This window comes from Rhinoderma darwinii, chromosome 3 (genome assembly GCF_050947455.1).
Source record: "Rhinoderma darwinii isolate aRhiDar2 chromosome 3, aRhiDar2.hap1, whole genome shotgun sequence".
NCBI classification, from domain to species: domain Eukaryota; kingdom Metazoa; phylum Chordata; class Amphibia; order Anura; family Rhinodermatidae; genus Rhinoderma; species Rhinoderma darwinii.
Window position 1 is genome coordinate 57,384,611 of NC_134689.1, and position 19,897 is coordinate 57,404,507.

The 19,897-nt window shown below is 45.0% G+C and overlaps 1 protein-coding gene across 1 annotated transcript in view; it reads left to right on the forward strand.

Annotated features, from left to right (window-relative positions):
• Positions 1 to 19,897, forward strand: part of LOC142748945 (A disintegrin and metalloproteinase with thrombospondin motifs 2-like) — a 911,491-nt gene that overhangs the window by 680,802 nt on the left and 210,792 nt on the right. Inside the window, exon 13 of the mRNA XM_075856370.1 lies at positions 3,716 to 3,849. Within this exon, the coding sequence (XP_075712485.1) occupies positions 3,716 to 3,849 (134 nt within the window). The remainder of the gene's footprint in view (positions 1 to 3,715; positions 3,850 to 19,897) is intronic.

Here is a 19,897-nt window from a genome sequence, read left to right on the forward strand (position 1 = left end):
CTCGCATGGAATAGCCTTCATTTCTAAGAACAAGAATAGACTGTCGAGTTTCACATGAAAGCTCTCTTTTTCTAGCCATTTTGAGAGTTTAATCGAACCCACAAATGTAATGCTCCAGATTCTCAACTAGCTCAAAGGAAGGTCAGTTTTATAGCTCCTCTAAACACCAAAACTGTTTACAGCGGTGCTAACATAATTGCACAAGGGTTTTCAAGTGTTTTCTAATCATCCATTAGCCCTCTAACACAGTTAGCAAACACAATGTACCATTAGAACACTGGAGTGATGGTTGCTGGAAATGGGCCTCTATACACCTATGTAGATATTGCATTAAAAACCGGACGTTTGAAGCTAGAATAGTCATTTAGCACATTAACAATGTATAGAGTGTATTTCTGATTAATTTAATGTTATCTTTATTGAAAAAAACTGTGCTTTTCTTGCAAAAACAAGGAAATTTCTAAGTGACCCTAAACTTTTGAACGGTAGTGTATATATATATATATATATATATGTATATGTAGTGTTTACACACATGTAGCTCGGAGAACTGTAACAAAGTATAACAAAGATTTTTTTTATTGATTTTTTTTTTACATAAAACACTAACTAACGCTAAGGCTGGGTTCACACACACTATTTACGGACGTAATTCGGGGTTTTAGCCCTGAATAACGTCCGAAAATGCGGCTCAAAAGCGTCGGCAAACATCTGCCCATTCATTTGAATGGGTCTTACGATGTTCTGTGCCGACGGTCATTTTTTTTACGCGCCGCTGTCAAAAGGCGTCGCGTAAAAAAGACACCCACGTCCAAGAAGTGCCTGTCACTTCTTCAGACGTAAATGGAGCCGTTTTCCATGGACTCCATGGAAAAACAGCTCCATTTACGTCCGTAACGTCCGTAACGTTACGTCCGTAATTGCGAAAGACGCCTGCACATGCCATTACGGCTGAAATTACGGTGCTGTTTTCTCCTGAAAACAGCTCCCTGATTTCAGCCGTAACGGCCGCTGCCGTGTGAACATACCCTAAGGCTGGGTTCACACGACCTATTTTCAGGCGTAAACGAGGAATATTACGTCTGAAAATACGGCTACAATACGTCGGCAAACATCTGCCCATTCATTTGAATGAATTTGCCGACGTACTGTGCCGACGACCTGTCATTTACGCGTCGTCGTTTGACAGCTGTCAAACGACGACGCTTAAAATGACTGCGTCGGCAAAGAAGTGCAGGACACTTCTTTGCAACATAATTTGAGCCGTTCTTCATTGAAGTCAATGAAGAGCAGCTCAAGATTAAGGGCGTCAAAGACGCCTCGCATAATGCGAGGAGGAGCTTTTACGTCTGAAACGGCGCAGCTGTTTTTTCCTTTCAGACGTAAAAGACAGTTCTCGTGTGCACATACCCTAACACTGAAACACTAAGTTTTTTTGTGTTTTTTTAAAATTTTTCTCACGTAAAACACTAAACACTAACAAACAATTTTTTTTGTTTTATAGCACTTAGTAAACCTTACTACACTTACTAACGAACACTGACTGACACGGACGCTACATATTGACACTGACAATGGATTGACGCTGACTAACTGACACTTACTGACAAGTGAAGCGACTGACAGTAATGGATTGACGCTAACTGACACGGACGCTATGGATTGATACTGACAACGGATTGACGCAGACTAACTGACAACAGACACTGAGTAAGTGACGACTGACGCAACGAATTGACGTGGACGAGCAACTACCTACGAACTAAATTAAATTATTATTTGTGATCAAAAGAACAAAAAAAAGAGAAAAAATATCTCCATTATACACTGGGAGGCGGTGGGGAACAGGGGGAGTAAAAATTAGGGGTTATTCACTATTTTCACTGACAACACGATACAGGCTCTGATCTCTCCAACTACTAAACACCAACTAAGAGATCAGAGCCTGTATCCTGTATTTTTCACCCGCCCTGCAAGAAAACGCACTGTGATTGTTCGGTCTGAACAGACCCACCAATCACAGCTCTCGCCGGCAATGGACCAATAGCAGCAGTCCATTGCCGGTCACCTGTGACATGGGGGAGAGAGCACAGGAAGAGTTTTTAAAACTTTTGATAACAGATCCACCGATCACATTGATCGCTGGCATCGGACCGCTAATCGGGGTCCATTGATGGTGACTCGGAAGTGTTAGCTGTCAGGGACAGCTTCTCTCCCAGTTCCCAGCGCACACAGCCACCGGCTGTGTACACCGGGAAAGACTCCGTAACTATACGTCCTTGTGCGGGAAGTTACTTGCTCGTGCGGGTAGGGGTTAAATGATGATAATGTTATTGCTGATAGCATTGGGGATAAGGTGTTTCCATTTTGTGTCTTAGCTGGTGATGAGCCTGATGATTCATTCTCTGAGCAGGAAATCCCTGACTTGGGAGTTCCTAGGACAAATTTTGGCCCTGCTCAGTTGAGAGATCCAAGTCTAAAAAAAGTATTTGAAAATGTAAAAATTGTGAATTATGTGGTTAAGGAAGCCTGGGAACAAGCGGTCAGTCCCTATAAAACTGTGGTGGAACATGTGTCCCAGATGCAGGACAGATTGCAGGCCATAATGCCCGTAGTCAGACAGCACTTGCTCCACGCACAGGAAGCTCAGTGCAGGGTATACAATCAACCTACTATAATCTGTGAATTCAGCCCTGGTGACCGCGTGTTAGTGCTCATCCCAACGGTAGAGAGCAAGTGGCAGGGACCCTTTGAAATTATAGAGAGAATCGGCCCAGTGAATTATAAAGTGTTTCAGCCATCTAAAAGAAAACAATATCAAATTAATTAAGTCAACCTGATTAAGCCCTGGAAGGAGAGCGGGTCATTGTCCACAGGGATAGTGCCCAAAAAAGGTGCTGACAATGAGATAAACAAAGTGAAAGTGGCGGCTACCTTGTCCCAACCCCAAAAACAAAAGGAGTATAAGTTTAAAGTAGAGCACAGGGCCGGGAGAAGACATCAGAATGTGGATGCCCTCTCAAGGATACACTGCCTGGTAGGAGTAAGTGTCCAGTCCTGCGGCCTGGAGAAAGGGGGAGTTGTGTGTAACTGGTTGAGGGGGTTAATCTGCCAAGGGAGATATATCCCTAGATGCCTATTAAGGGGTTAACATAGGGTCTTCCCTCCACACAGGTGGAGGGTAATTAACTAAGAAAAACACTGCTGGGAGTGTGTGTGAGAGAGGGGAAAACAGGAAGGTGTTGACTGGTTTGCTGCTGAACAGACCTGATATATACAGAGGGGTGAGAGCTAAATTGATTGATATATAAAAATTAAATGTGTGTGTGCATATATAGATAAACTGTATTGTAACCATGAACTATATAATTTTAAACTAATTTTTTTCAATTTTCACTTTTTTATCCGTAAAATCTCTCTCTCTCTCTCTCTCTCTCTATATATATATATATATATATATATATATATATATATATATATATATATATATATATATATATCTATATTTCTCTCTCTCTATATATATTTTACTCTCTCTCTATATCTCTCTCTCTCTATATATCTCTCTCTCTCTCTCTCTCTCTCTCTCTAGCTCTCTCTCTAGCTCTCTCTCTATATATATCTCTCTCTCTATATCTCTCTCTCTCTCTCTCTCTCAATCTCCTTCAATGTATTTTAATAATCAGAGCTTTTTTTTTTCCCCTTTTGTTTACAGAAAAAGAAAGGTGTCATCTTTATTGTCAATCAAAGGAAACTGAAGATGTGGTGTATATGAAAAGACTAGCACATGATGGAACGCAATGTTCATATAAAGATTCTCACAATATCTGTGTTCGAGGTGAATGTCTGGTGAGTAATAAATACATGCTGATAAAAGTCATATTCCTCCTACAAACATGGTATATACTTTGGTTTATGGAGAGATGCTCTGTGGAACCATACTCTTAGCCACTAAATCACTCTCAATGCAAATTGGAGCAGCACTCCTAAAAACCAACCATAGATGGCAGAACAAGAGAGTGATATATCGCTAGGATTCCTTCTGCCTGCAAAATGGTTTGTCCCTTGTGCGATTGCCCTGTAGAATATCAATCAAATTATTCATCTCTTCTCTGTTTTATAGCAGTTCTAGAATTAAAATGCTATGTTTTACATGAGAAACAATAGCGCAAAACATAGGGCATCATTCCACTTTGGATATTTTTGAAAAAGATTCGGTCAAGGTTTTGCTCACCTGGTGATGTCATGGTGATGAGCACGACATCCCTGTAGATGAAGTAGTTAGGAAGATCCAGGGAACTTCAAGCCGCGGGTTTCTCTGAATTACAAGCGCTTGTCTGGTATAATTCAGCAGAAGTGTACTGATAGGGTACCTATTTACAGTTGCACCTATCAAAAAAAGCAGCTCTTAGTTCGGCGCTGTTCCTCTTTTGGCGAAGTCTATGGCTAAATTATAGTGTTTGCATAGCCACGATTAACACTAGATGGTTTAAAGTACAAAAATCCTTTATTGATGATGATAGTACAGATACAGGTGACACGTTTCGGAGCCGTACCGGCTCCTTCCTCAGAGAGTATCACAGGGATAAAGAGGTGTGGGGAAGATACAAGCATTTATACTGGGTAAAGACTGACAGTGAAAAGGTCAAAGGTCATCTGCCAGTACATGTTACATAAGTATATAAAATAAGCACGAAAGATACATAACATTTAAAAAGATACAGCATTTATTTTGCAGAATAAGAAAAAGAATGAGAACCATAGTTCACATGAACAAGAAACTGTCATCAAGACATCAATAAGGTTGAAACTCGTATTTATTGATGTCTTGATGACGTTCCTTGTTTATGTGAACTATAGTTCTCTTCTTCTTTTTATTCTTATTTCTCATATTCACAGCCTGTTTTCTTACAGTATATTAATGTCAATTATATCAATCCATTAATTGACAGTAGGATAACAAACTTACTTTCCACCACCAGGCATGCAACTGCATACATACTAATATCTTGACATTGTAAAGTTTTTGACACTGCTGTATAAAGTAACATCTATAACATTTTTTGTTCTATTAACTAGCATTATAAAACATCTTCCGCTACATCTCCAAAATAGTTGCGCTGACACCATTTACTACTAAGCAACCTTGGTTGCTAAGGACGCCACGGCTCTGGCAATGAGTGCCGAGCACCGGCATTTCGAGCCGTTTTCTGTAGTATTATGCCCTGCAGTTCCGGTCTTCCTTAGAGGATTCCACAGCTGTCGACTACCCCTAGTCTCTCCTTCCAGGAGACCAACCAAATTTAAACTTTTCTAGTCCCGTCTACTGCTACGATTAGGCAATAGATCTAGTATGACCAGCAGCGTAAACAGAGAAGCAGTACATCGCCGCCCTCTGAACTACTCTGGATAATCTCCTTGGTTACCACTAAGCAACCGCGGTTGCCAAGGACGCCATGACGATAAGCGCCGAGCACCGGCATTTGGAGCCGCTTTCAGTATTACCATGCCCTACTGCTCCGATCTCCCCCAGAGGGTTTCACAACTGCTTTCACCCCTAGTCACTCCTTCCAGGAGCCTAACTGAATTTTTACTATTCTAGTCTCGTCTATTGCTATGATTAGGCAATCGACTTAGGGCGGATTTACACGAGCGTGTGCGTTTTTGCGCACGCAAAAAATGCGGCGTTTTGCATGCGCAAAAGGCACTTAACAGCTCCGTGTGTCATCACATAGGATGTGCGGCTGCGTGATTTTCGCGCAGCAGCCATCATTAGTACACTCCGTTTGGATGTTTGTAAACAGAAAAGTACGTGGTGCTTTTCTGTTTCCAAACATACTTTTGACTGATGTTGCACGAATTACGCGCGTCCCACGGAAGTACTTCCATGTGGTGCGCATGATTTTCACGCACCCATTGACTTCAATAGGTGCGTGATGCGCAAAAAACGCAGAAATATAGGACCTGTCGTGAGTTTTACGCAGCGGACTCACGCTGCACAAAAATCACTGACCGTCTGCACTGCCCCATAGACTAATATAGGTGCGTGCGAGGCGCGTGAAAATCACGCACGTTGCACAGACGTATATCACGTTCTTGTAAATCCACCCTTAGTTTTGACCTGCAGCATAAACAGAGAAGCAGCATATCTCTGCCTTCTAAACTAATTAGAATAACCCCCCATTTATGTCAATACAACATACCACCACATCTGCAAAATAAATGAAGTATCTTTTTAAATGCTATTTATCTTTCGTCCTTATTTTATATACTGTACTTATGTAACATATACTGGCAGATAACCTTTGACCTTTTCACTGTCAGTCTTTTCTTGTTTTTTTTTCCAAGTATAAATGTTTGTACCTTCCCCACACCACTTTATCCTTGTCATACTGCCTGAGGAAGGAGCCAATACGACTCCGAAATGCCTCGCATGTATCTGTAATATCATCATCAATAAAATATTTTTGTTCTTTAAACCATTTAGTGTTAGTTTTGGCTATGCAAACACTATAAGGCCGGATTCACACGAGCGTGTGCATTTTGCAGTCACGTTTTGCACGCGCAAAAGGTCCATAAAAGTTCCGTGTGTCAGCAGCATATGATGCGTGACTGCGTGATTTTCGCGCAGCCGCCATCATTATGACACTCTGTTTTTATGTTCGTAAACAGAAAAGCACGTGCATCCGTGTGCGTCCATGTGCCGTGGAACTGTGTCCGTGTGCCGTGCGCGGTTTTCACGCACCCATTGACTTCAATGGGTGCGTGATGCGCGAAAAACGGGCAAATATAGGACATGTCGTGCGTTTAACGCAGCGGATATACGCTGCATGAATATCACTGACAGTCTGAATGGCCCCATTGACTAACATAGGTCCGTGCGACGAGCATGAAAATCAGGAGCGTTGCACGGACGTATTATACGTTTGTCTGAATAAGCCCTAATTTAGCCATAGATTACGCCAAAAGGGGAAGAGCGCCGAACTAAGGGCTGCTTTTTTGATAGGTGCACCTGTAATTAGGTACTCTATCACTACGCTACTTCTTACATGAGAAATGACTGTTGAGATCCATGCTAGATAAGAATTTAGTGGACTCATTCAGAGTTATTATATTATAAAAATCTATGTGGTTACTGGTAGTATAGTTAATACACTTCCGGAAAGGCAGATCGAAGTGGGCAAAATGATGCAAGGGCCAGAATGAGCGAAAGCAAATGCGAAACTCGGAAAACATTTAACGTTTTCAGGACCAAGGGTCATCGATGTCTCAATGACCATCCCCATTGCTTTTGCCTATCCAAGCGATTCAGAGATTGTTTTCTCGTGACATATTGTACTTTATGTTAGTGGAAAAATTTGGTCAATAAATTCATAATTTATTCATTGAAAACAACAACATTTTTAAGAATCTTTGCAAAAATGATAATTTTCCTAATTGTAAATGTAATCTACCTGTAAAACATTTGCATTGTTTTTTTAACATTATTTTATTTTTCTAGGACGTTACAAGGCTTAGAACTTTAGCAGCAATTTCTCACATTTTAGGAAAATTTCAAAAGGCTATTTTGTCATCGACCAGTTCAGTTCTGAAGTGGCTTTGAGGGCCTTATGTCCTAGATAGACCCCATAAATCACCCCATTTTAAAAACTGCACCCCTCAAAGTATTCAAAACAGCATTCAGAAAGTTTATGAAAGGGAACCTGTCACCAGCATTTCACCTATTAAATCAGCAACACCTGGTGGTCGTGGGTGAAAAATAATTTCTATATATCCTATAATTGTCTTCTTAGTCGGCTCTGTACCTTTAGTATTCAGTTTTTTAGTGTTCCCACACCGTATGCTAATGAGCATAAAAGAGTTAGGCTTTATTCAGACGAACGTAAAATACGCGCGTGCAACGCGTGTGATTTTCACGCGCGTTGCCCGGACCTATATTAGTCTATGGGGCCGTGCAGACATGTGCGTGGTTTTTGCGCAGCGTTGCTCCGTTGCCAAAAAGGCACGACATGTCCGTTGATTCAGCGTTTTCAACGCATCACGCACCCATTGAAGTCAATGGGTGCGTGAAAACAACGCAGGGCACACGGAAGCACCTCCGTACGCACAGCGTTTTCACGCAACACTTGTTAAGTCTATGTAAATGAGTTGAGCAGACTAGACAAAACAACTACAAACCAGGAAGTGGCTTTTCACTTTCTGAGCACATGCGCACAGTTTAAACTGACATCTGCAGCAATAGTAGTTTTTTAACCTGTAAAACCACCCAAAAACAACAAACTGTGCCAAAGTGTGAGGTAACGTGAAATCTTGATGCAAACATGTGCTCACAGCAAGCAGGTGTTGGAGAAGGTGTCTTTTTGTAGGCTGCCCTCTCCATTACTCTACCCTCCGTTGTTTTGACGCGCGTAAAAAACGCATGCCATACGTGCGTTAAATACGCTATCACGCTGCCCAAACGGATGCCACACGCAACTCCAACGCAACCGAAACGGCGCATTTTTCACGCGCGCAAAAACGCAACGTTTGTGTGAATCCAGCCTTAGATCTTCATTTGAAAAGAGTCATATCTTCATTCCTCAAGCCTTTCTGAGTTTACCCGGCCTCCTTACCTTTAATTGACAGCTCCTCGCCTTCCCCAGCACACAGTATCCCGCGCTTGTGCATTGATGTCCTCTTCTGGTAGTGGGCACAAAGGGACACCAGATTATTACGATAAAAGGCGCAAAATGTTTGCAGACCGTTATTAACAGTCGGAGAAGGAGTTTAGGAGAAGGGATAACGGCAATGAACTTTTGATAGCAGCGGCCAGTGAGGGATAAATAAAGTTCAATAGGTGAAATGCTGGTTACAGGTTCCCTTTAACCCTTTAGGCGTTTCACAGGAAGTAAAGCAAAGTAGAGGTGAAATTGACAAATTTAATTTTTTTTTTGGGCCGAAATTCATTTGTAATACATTTTTTTCTGTAATACAGAAGGTTTTACCAGAGAAATGCAACTCAATATTTATTGCTCAGAAACTACAGTTTTTAGAAATATCCCACATGTGGCTCTAGTGTGATAATGGATTGAAGCACCGGCCTCAGTATCAAAGGCGCACCCAGAGGATTTTGGGGTCTCCTTTTTTTAGAATATATTTTAGGCACCATGTCAGGTTTGAAGAGGTCTTGTGGTGCCAAAACAGTGGAATTTCCCCAAAAGTGGTTTTGTAAACTACACACCTCAAGGAATTTATCTAGGGGTATAGTTAGCATCTTGACCCGACAGGTCTTATGCTATATTTATTGGAATATGTCTGTGAAAATGAAAATCTACTTTTTTTCTGAAAAAATATAAAAAAATGTAATTTTTACAAGGAATAAATAATAAAAAGCACCCCAAAACTTGTAAAGCTATTACTCATGATTACGGCAATACCCCATATGTGGTAATAATCTGCTGTTTGGACCCACGGCAGAGCTCAGAATGGAAGGAGCGCCATTTGTCTTTTGGAGCGCCGATTTTGCTTGGTAATAGAGGGTATAATAATGGGGTAAAAAAATATTTCATAGATGTGTAGCCGGTGTCGCACTGATAAATGGTGCCCAATCTTATCCGCTTTTGGACACTCTGCACAATTTCTGTCGCTATATTCTGAGCGCCAGAACTTTTTTTAATTTTTTGTCCACCGGAGCCGCGCGAGGGCTTATTCGTTACGTTACAATCTGTAGTTTTCATTGGTACCATTTTAGGGTACATGTGATTTTTTTGATCACTTTGTATTCAATTTTTTTGGGCAAGCAAAGTGACAAAAAAAACATACATTTTGACAATGTTTTTTAGGGCCTATTCACATCACCGTTCGCTTTCCGTCCCAGGTTTCCGTCGGAGGTATCCATCGGGTGAACCCCGCAACGGAAAGTGAGAGTGAAACCACAGCTTCCGTTTCAGTCACCATTGATATCAATGGTGACAGAAACATCGCTAATGGTTTCCGTTCGTCACCATTCCGGCAGGTTTCCGGTTTTCCGGCGGAATCAATAGAGCAGTCATCTAGGTCCGTTTTTGACGCCCATTTTGCATCCGTTCCGTGTTTTCCATTTTTGACAAATGTTTACAAAAAAGATGAATTTCATGTGTAGATAATGAAACACTGCCCTCTGTAGATAATTCAGCAGTGCCCTCTGTATAGAGTGCCCACCAAAATTTTTAATTGCACGGGGGGTGAAATTTGAAAGCTCTTTTCAATACAAAATCGATGCTGCAAACGATTTTGAGATAGGATTTTTTTTCGCTGAGATATTTAACGTTAAAATTATCATCTTCATTATCGGCTACCGCCAGTGTTGGCATTACCCAAACTGTACCGCGCGGAGACATCTCATCGGGTTGCTAGATTAATGTGAGTCCCTTTGCCTCTCACTTTTGTGTGTGTGTGTGTGTGTGTGTGTGTGTGCGTGCACGTGTGCGTGTGTGTGTGTGTGTGTGTGTACACAGCCTGAGATAAGGACCCCGGGATTTGTAATTCCCCCGGTATTTAACAACTCCAAACCCTCTCGGTGCTGTGTGTGTGTGTGTTCTCCGGCCAACCAAAGCAAGACCGAGGACATGTATTATGTGTATTAGTACAAACATAACAATTACTGTATTAAATCAAATGTTCGAAGTGATGTCCTTCAACAACTTGACAGTGTCCTAAGCGAACGTAAAACGTGTCGATAACGTTATTCATAACATCTGGTGTGATTGAATTCTAAATGTTCACTATTCTTTCCCGCAGCTTGTCTAAGTTTGTGATCCTAGTCTAATAGACTTTACTTTTTAAATACTCCCAATAAAAAAAGTCTAATGGGGTCAGATCTGGTGATCTCCGTGGCCATTCTATCGGGCCTCTTCTACCAATCCATTGATCAGGAAAATTATCGTTCAGAAGATTTCGAGCTCGGAGAGAAAAATGAGCCGTAGCTCCATCCTTCTGATACCAAACATTGCGCAAAGCATCTCCAGCAATATTTTGAATAGCCGGTATCACTTGGTTTCTTAGCAAATTGCAGTAATTTTCTGCATTTCTGTTTCCTTCAATGAAAAATGGTCCTACAATATGATTGAGCAATATTCCGGCCCAAACGTTAACCTTCTGAGGATACTGGGTATGACTGTCTCTCATCCAATGTGGATTTTCGTCTGCCCAATACCTCATCTTCTGTCGATTTACAGAACCGTTTAGTTCAAACGTAGCTTTATCCGAAAAAAACAGGTCCAGTTGAAAATCTGATGCTTATCATCAAATCGTGTCATCATTGTATCGCAAAATTCCACTCTTCTGTCATAATCATCTTCGGATAGCTCCTAAACTAGACGTATTTTATAAGGATGATAATGATGCCTCTTCAATTCGATGGACTGATGTGGCTCTGATATCATTTTGTTGTGCTCCACTCGAGACAGATGTATGAGGATTATCATGTACAGTGAGCAGAACATCTAAGGCGGAATTCACATGATAGGGTTTCCCGGCCGGGTGCCGGCCGTTCATAAATCGTCCGGCACCCGGCTGCATTAGGAACAATAGACTCCTAATGGGGCTATTCACACAACCCCGACTCTATGGCCGGGGATGCCGCTACAGGAGAAGTGAGTGACTACACTGTCCTTATATGGACACACCGAAGTCACTCACTTCTGCAGCGGAATCCCCGACTCTATGGCCGGGGATGCCGCTACAGGAGAAGTGAGGGACTACACTGTCCATATATGGACACAGCGAAGTCACTCACTTCTGCAGCGGAATCCCCGACTCTATGGCTGGGGATGCCGCTACCGGAGAAGTGAGTAACTACACTGTCCATATATGGACACAGCGAAGTCACTCACTTCTGCAGCGGAATCCCCGACTCTATGGCCGGGGATGCCGCTACAGTAGAAGTGAGTAACTACACTGTCCATATATGGACACAGCGAAGTCACTCACTTCTGCAGCGGAATCCCCGACTCTATGGCCGGGGATGCCGCTACAGGAGAAGTGAGTGACTACACTGTCCATATATGGACACAGTGACGTCACTCACTTCTGAAGCGAAATTCCCGACCTGTGGCAGGGAATTCCTCTCCAGGAGAAGTCAGTGACTACACTGTCCATATATGGACATTGAAGTCAGTGACTTCTCCTGGAAGGGGGGGATGGGTGCAACCTACAGGGGGCTGGGTGGCAATACCTACAGGGGGCTGGGTGGCATCACCTACAGGGGGCTGGGTGGCATCACCTACAGGGGGCTGGGTGGCATCACCTACAGGGGGCAGGGTGGCATCACCTACAAGGGGCAGGTGGCATTACCTGCAGGGGGCTGGGTGGCATCACCTACAGGGGACTTGGTGGCATCACCTACAGGGGACTTGGTGGCATTACCTGCAGGGGGCTGGGTGGCATTACCTGCAGGGGGCTGGGTGGCATTACCTGCAGGGGGCTGGGTGGCATTACCTGCAGGGAGCTGGGTGGCATTACCTTCAGGGGGCTGGGTGGCATTATCTACAAAGGGCTGTGTGTGGCAACCAATTTAAATGAAATTCATCCGGTTTTAAAACGGACAGGGAAAAAAACGGCTGCAAATCGGGTCCAAATCGGCCGGTAAAATCGGCAACACGGCCCGGAACGGAATCGGAACGGATGCAAACCGGATGCAAACCGGCCGGGAAAATCGGCCAAAAACGGCCAATTTTCCCGGCCGACACTCGGACCCTGTCGCGTGAATGAGGCCTAAAGCTTTTTCATCATTAGTAGCATGTTTGGGTCTTCCAGATCTTGGTGCGTCTTTAATTGAACTGGTTATTTCGAAACGATGAACAGTTCTTTTAACAGTTGACAATGAAATTGGATCACGTATAGGATAAGTGGAATTGAATAAAGCCGCTACTTCTCGATAGGATCTTATTTTTTCTTCACCATCAATAAAGTGATCCTTTCCGTGTCGGTCAAATGCATTTTGTGATATCACAATAGAAATGTACAAAAATTTAAATTACTCTCCGAATTAGCTTTCTCTGAAATTCATAGGCAACTACCGAAATGTGTACACATGAAATCATGTTACAATCGTAGACCAGGTCCATTTTGTATCGCCGAGGCCGATTGTAATACGTAATTTAAAGTCACCTTGATGTGACATTCCCAAGCTCTCACACACACACGCACAAGCACCCACAGACATTTAGGATTTTACCCGCGCGGTACATTTTTGTGTAAAGCTAACACCAGCGGTAGCCGATAATAAAGATGATAAATTGAAAGTTAAATATCTCAGCAAGAAAAAATCCTATCTCAAAATCAATTGCGGCATTGTTTTCGTATTGAAAAGCGCTTTATGACCCCATTAAATCCCACCAAATTTCAACCCTCTACCTCGAGCTGTTCAAAAGTTATGAGGGTGTTCCAGAACATTTGGTGGGCACTGTATAGTGCCAAACACCCCCTATATATAGTGCCACACATGCCCCTGTAGATAATGCTGCAGTGCCCTCTGTATATAATCCCGCAGTACCCCCTGTATATAATGCCACAGTACCCCCTGTAGATAATGTTACACAGCGCCCCCTGTAGATGGTGCAAAACACAGCGCCCCCTGTAGTTGGCGCCACACAGCGCCCTGCTGTAGATGGCACCACACAGCGCCCCCTATAGATGGCACCACACAGCACCCCCTTGTAGATGGCGCCACACAGCTCCCCCTGTAGATGGTGCCACACAGCGCCTCCCTGTAGATTGCGCCACCCCTGTATATAGTGCTACCCGCCTTCCCCTGTATAAACCACTGAAGCAGAGGAATCCACAACCAGAGCATTGCCGGCGTTGTGGCCGTGGATCCCCTCACTGAGGACCCCCTGACTCCACTGTCCATGTATGTACAGTGACTACTCCTTGAGCGGAAACCCCGTTGCCGACTAAGGCCGGGGATTCCGGCCAGATTATCGGCAACAGGGATTTCGCTCAATCAGTAGCCACTGACATCACTGTCCATACATGTCAAGGAGTCCTCCGTGAGGGAATCCCCAGCCACAGCGTCAGCAATGCTCTGGCCGGGGATTCCTCTGCTACCCTCTAACCTGTCAATGGTTTCCCCGAGCACAGCACTGTGCCCGGGGTATTCTCGGTGATTGGAGGAGCTCCCTCTGCTCCTCCGCTCTGAACTGATGCTGAAGCAGGGACTTGATCATTCCCTGCTTCAGTATTAAGTTCAACTGTGTCTGCGTCCTGAGGATGCAAACACAGTTGACAGCGGGACATACCCCCCGCCGCACGGAGCAGCGGGACACCGCCCGGAATCTGGGACTGTCCCGCTTAATCCGGGATGGGTGGGAGGATAGTCGTCAGGCGCTCTGGAGCGGAATTCCCGGCAATGCTATGACCGGGGATTCCGCTCCTAGCTCACATCCAACTTCCCGCCGGGTGCTGACAGATGGTGGATGCGGCAGCACCTGGCGTACATCCGGCCACCAAATAGATAGGATGCAGCGCCGGACCTCCCTGGGAGTCGGAACTAAAAACGCTGCGGGTAATGTTATTGGATCCGTCTCCCGGGGAGGTCCGGCACCGTATGGCGCCACAACGGATGTCCCCTATGCCAGAACAGATCCCATAGAAAGCTATGGGATCCGTTCTAACATCAGTTTGCTTCCGGCTGTTCTTCAACACGCCGCAGGTAAACTGAAGCGGACGCCGTGCATATGTGAATGGCCCCTTATACAATGGTGCCCAAAATGTATACAGTATTGTATGTGTGATCTTGTGCAGTTTTTTTTTTCAGTGTTCGTTAGTACTCTCTATCAACTATTTATAGCTTGTGAGACACTTTTAAGGTATCACAGGTGGTGAGCCGCAGAATGCATTAAAGGGAGTCTGTCACCAGAATGTCCGTATTAAACTAGTAATGGGGTATTATAGAGGAGAGCAACCTGTTTCTAGCATTTATTTAAATTTTCTGCTTACTGCCTCCTTTGTAGAGAAATCTGTTTTATCAACTTTATGCTAATGAGCATTTAGGTGCAAAGAGGGCGTCACCGTTGATCCTAAATACTCTTATGTTGCTTCCCAGTTTAACCCCCCTCCCTCTCTTCTTACATTGATTGACAGGGGCCAGGCAGCATAATTGTAACGTCTGCGGCCGCAGACCACAGATTCCTCCTCTCATCCTGCTGAAGCCTTCCTTCCTGGAGATGCCAGCACATGCGGCTGTCCTAGGCTGCAGTGACCACTAGGGTGCACGCGCGAGCTCAGTCCTGGCCTTAAAGGGCCAGTGCGCACACATGTGTAGAATTGTCTAATCACCCATGATCACCCTGGATTATAAGAAGGGCCCTGCCCCTTCACTCATTGCCTGAGCGTGGTTTTGTTTTTCCGTGTCAGTCTAGCAAAAGGTCCCTTGGTGTTTTCCTGTTCCCAGTGTTCCCGTTCCTGCTACATGTATCCTGTATCCCGTACTACTTTGTCCCTGTGCCTTAAAAGAGTTGGAGTCGTGTTGTGTTACACCACACCTGGTGTCTGCTGCCAAGATCCCATCTGAGCCTAACCATCACTACTGTCTGTACTACCACGGGTACCCTTGCTCGGACTATAGACTTTACTTTGTACACTGTTTGGCCAACTGCTATCCCGCTACGGCGGTACGGCCCAGTGGGTCCACATACCCATCGATCGTGACAGTAATCAGCGCGTTCATGCCTGGCCCCGTACTGTCTGTAATGTGCGCGTCCCTGCTCTTTACTCGGCACATGCGCAGTAGTGCCAATTAGAACGGAGAGCAGAAAGATCGTACTGCGCATGAGCCGAGTAGAGAGCAGGGATGCGCGTGCGTTACAGACAGTACAGGACCAGGCTTGAAAGCGCTGATTACGCTGCCTGGCCCCTGTCAATTAATGTAAGAAGGGAGGGAGGGGGGTTGAACTGGGTAGCGACATAGGAGCATTTAGGAGCAACGGTGAGGCCCTCGTTGCACCTACAGATGTAGCCGATTTTACCTTGACTTTTAACGCATTGAATAAACAGTGGCTAGATCTCTTATCTTGACTTTTTCAATGACTTTTCAATGCTTTTTGTTGTGTGATATCACACTGCAGCAATTATCAGAATCAAGTTAAAGGGAATGTCACGCTAGAAAAAAAATTTTTTTTTTTTTAGTTAAACAATTAGTGTATAGGTGATTAAACATTGTTCTAATTTTTTTTAATTTTTTTCATGAAATATTATAAATTAGATTCTAATTTATAATATTTCCCAGTGCTGGTCACTAGATGGAGCAATTCCCAAAATTGCAGCATTGCATGTGGTAAAGCAACCACATTGCTTTATGCTGCAAAATTTGAGAAAACTCACTCGCTCTAGTGAGCTCTCAGAATCCCCCCTCCTTTATCCTGGCTAGTGCCGGGAGAAACGAGGGGATTGAACGGTCAAACCTCCTACACTGTGTGTCGCCATTTTTTGAGCTAACACACAGTGTAGTAGGTTTACATACACTAGTAAACACACAGTAAAACACTTACATACACAGAAATAACTTACCTGCTCCAGCCGCCCACTGTTCCTTTAAAGATGGCTGCATCTGTAAATGCTCATTAGCATAGAGTTAATAATTAGGGTATGTGCACACGCACTAATTACGTCCGTAATTGACGGACGTATTTCGGCCGCAAGTACCGGACCGAACACAGTGCAGGGAACCGGGCTCCTAGCATCATACTTATGTACGATGCTAGGAGTCCCTGCCTCGCTGCCGGACAACTGTCCCGTACTGAAAACAAGTATGATGCTAGGAGCCCGGCTCCCTGCACTGTGTTCGGTCCGGTACTTGCGGCCGAAATACGTCCGTCAATTATGGACGTAATTAGTGTGTGTGCACATACCCTTAAATGGATTTCTCTACAAAGGAGGCAGTAAGCAGAAATTGAAAATGAACACTAGAAACAGGTTAGTCTCTTCTACAATACCATGTTACTAGTTTAATATGGACATTCTGGAGACAGACTCCCTTTAATCCTTTAAGGACGGGCCTATTTTGTCCCTTAATGAGCAAGCTGTTTCTGTTTTTTCGTCGTTGCATTCAAGTATTGATAACCAAGCTGTATGATTGCTTGTATTTTGCAATATGAGTTGTATTTTTCAATGGCACCATTTTGGGGATTAACTTTAACCCTTTCCCGAGATTTGTCGTAAGTATTTTTCATGAGAAGCTAGTGCTTCCCGCAATTTGTCGTATACTTACGACAAATTGATGGCACGTGTAAAGGATCTGCCAGGTACTACGTCTGTGTATACTCCCGGGATTAATCAGTCGACACCTGAGGCCAGACCTCTTAGACTGACACCGCCTCCCACCAACCAGGGTGGCAGGCTCAGGAGTGGGAGAGCCTATCGCGGCCTGGTCAGTCGGAGTTAGCTCCGCCCCCTGTCCATTTATACCTGCCGTGTTCTCTTCCTCAGTGCTTGTTATTCTTCTTGGATTCCTGGCCCCACTGCTGCCTTGCTCCAGCCTGCTTCTGCCGTGCTTCTGCCTTGCTTCAGTTCCGCTTATCCTGCTTCGCTTTGCCCTTGGCTTGCTTCCTGCTCCGTGCTCTCGTTGGTATACTCCACTACATCCTGATCCTGACTGACTCATTCACCGCTCCGTTTCCTCGCGGCGTTCCGTGGGCTACTGCCCCTTCCCTTGCGTGTTCCCTGTTTGTACTCCCTTGCACTTAGACAGCGTAGGGACCGCCGCCTAGTTGTACCCCGTCGCCTAGGGCGGGTCGTTGCAAGTAGGCAGGGACAGGGCGGTGGGTAGATTAGGGCTCACTTGTTCCCTTCACCTCCTTCCTGCCATTACACACGGGCTCAGAAGCTATCATCCCCGGTTGTCAGCTTTATGTTACACCCTGCCTTAATGGTGTGGACCGAAGTAAGCTCTAATCCCCGCCATTAGCCCATTAAATGCAACGGTCAAACGCGACCACTGCATTTAAGGAGTTTTTAGCCAATTGCCGCCTGACAAGATCGCCGGGGTGCTGATTGGCTGTAATGGCAACCAGTGGCCTAATACTGGCCCCCCGGTCTGCCATCTATGGAAGCCTCCTAGGCCATGCCTGGAGGTAGGGCCAAAAAGGCATCCGGTAGCGATGGGAAAATGTTGCAAGCTCAGAAGTTCAGCCCGCATCATCAGCGGCGGGTGTCAGCTGTATGTTACAGCTAACAACCTGCTGTAATGGCAGGGAACGTCTGTAACGGCATGAACTATAAAAATATTATGTTATTTATCCTGTGCGGTAAACGCCGTAAAAATTAACTAAAAAACGATTCCAGAATTGCTATTTTTGTTTTGTTCACCTTGCCTCCCAAAAAATAGGATAAAAAGTAATCAAAAAGTCGCATGTATCCAAAATTGGTTCCTATAAAAGCAACAACCCATTCCGCAAAAAACAAGACCTTATACAGCTCAGTCGACGGAAAAATGTAAACGTTATGGTTCTCACAACATGGCGACAGAAAAAATACATTATTTTTACAAAAGTAATTTCATTGTGCAAAAATGTGTTGCCTTTATCTCCGGAATTGTACTGACCCACAGAAAAAAGTTAACATGTCATTTATAACGCATGGTGAACGCTCTGTTATGGCTATGGGGTATGCCGTAGCGGAATAGCAGCTGGTCAAACGGAAAGTCAATGACAGACACTAGGACGAGAGTACCTGGGTAGCTGGCTTGTGCCGGACTATCGGAAGTAGGCTTGTGCCGGACTATCGGAAGCTGGCTTACTGAACTTGAACACTGAAGTCGTTTCGGACACTTAACTTGACATGGACACTGGGCTTGAACTTTGAAGTAGACTCAGACACTTGACTTGACACGAACACTGGACACGGATAGTTCAGTCGTCTCGGACACTGGATCTGGCAGGGTTACTGGACACGTAAAGTGCAGTCACCTCGGATACTGGACTTGGCAAGAACACCGGACACGGATAGTGAAGTCATCACAGACAATTGACTTGGCACAGACATTGGACACGGAAGTGAAGTCCTCTCGGATACTGAACTTGGCAAGGACACCGGACCTAAATTGTACACCCCGATCAGATGAGGAGCGGGATGCAATGTGCCATCTTAGAAAAATTATCCACCACGACCCAGATAGTGGTACATCCATCAGAAAGAGGAAGGTCAGCAATAAAATCCATGGCAATATGTTGCTGTAACGTCTGTGGTCGATGACCACAAACTCCTCCCATCCTGTTGACGCCCTCCCTTCCAGAGATTTCTGCATATGCAACCGTCTTGTTCCGCAGTGACCACTAGGGTGCGCTCGCGAGCTCAGGCCAGCCTTAAGGAGCCAGAACGCACACATGTGTGAGATTGAGCTGATTGCTCCCAGATCACCCTGGACTATAAGAAGGGCCATGCCCCTCCCTGCATTGCCTGAGCATGTTTGTATCTGTAGCGCCCATGGCCGCGGGCCGTCAGGTTTACTCACCTCCCGACACCCGCAGCCATGGATCTGTGAGCGCTGGCCTCCGTCTCCCTCCTAGGAAATGCCAGCGCTCACTTCCGCTCCGTCCGGCTGGGTCCCGTAGGGTGCGCGCGCACGCTCGCGCCCGGCCTTAAAGGGCCACCGCGCGCAATTAGGAAATCGTCATCACTATCAACTGCCACGATTTCCTGGTCTATAAGAAGGCCCCTGGCCTTCTAATCCTTGCCTGAGCGTTGTTAGTCTTTCCCAGTCTGTCTCGCAATTGGTCCCTTAGTGTCTCCCGTTCCAGCTGTTACCCGTGCCCTGTTACCTTTCCTGTATTCCGTATTGTTCCTGTGCCTACCCGCGTTCAAGTGTCTTCTGCCACGTCAAGTGCCATCTGCCACGTCAAGTGTCTTCTGCCACGTCAAGTGCCATCTGCCACGTCAAGTG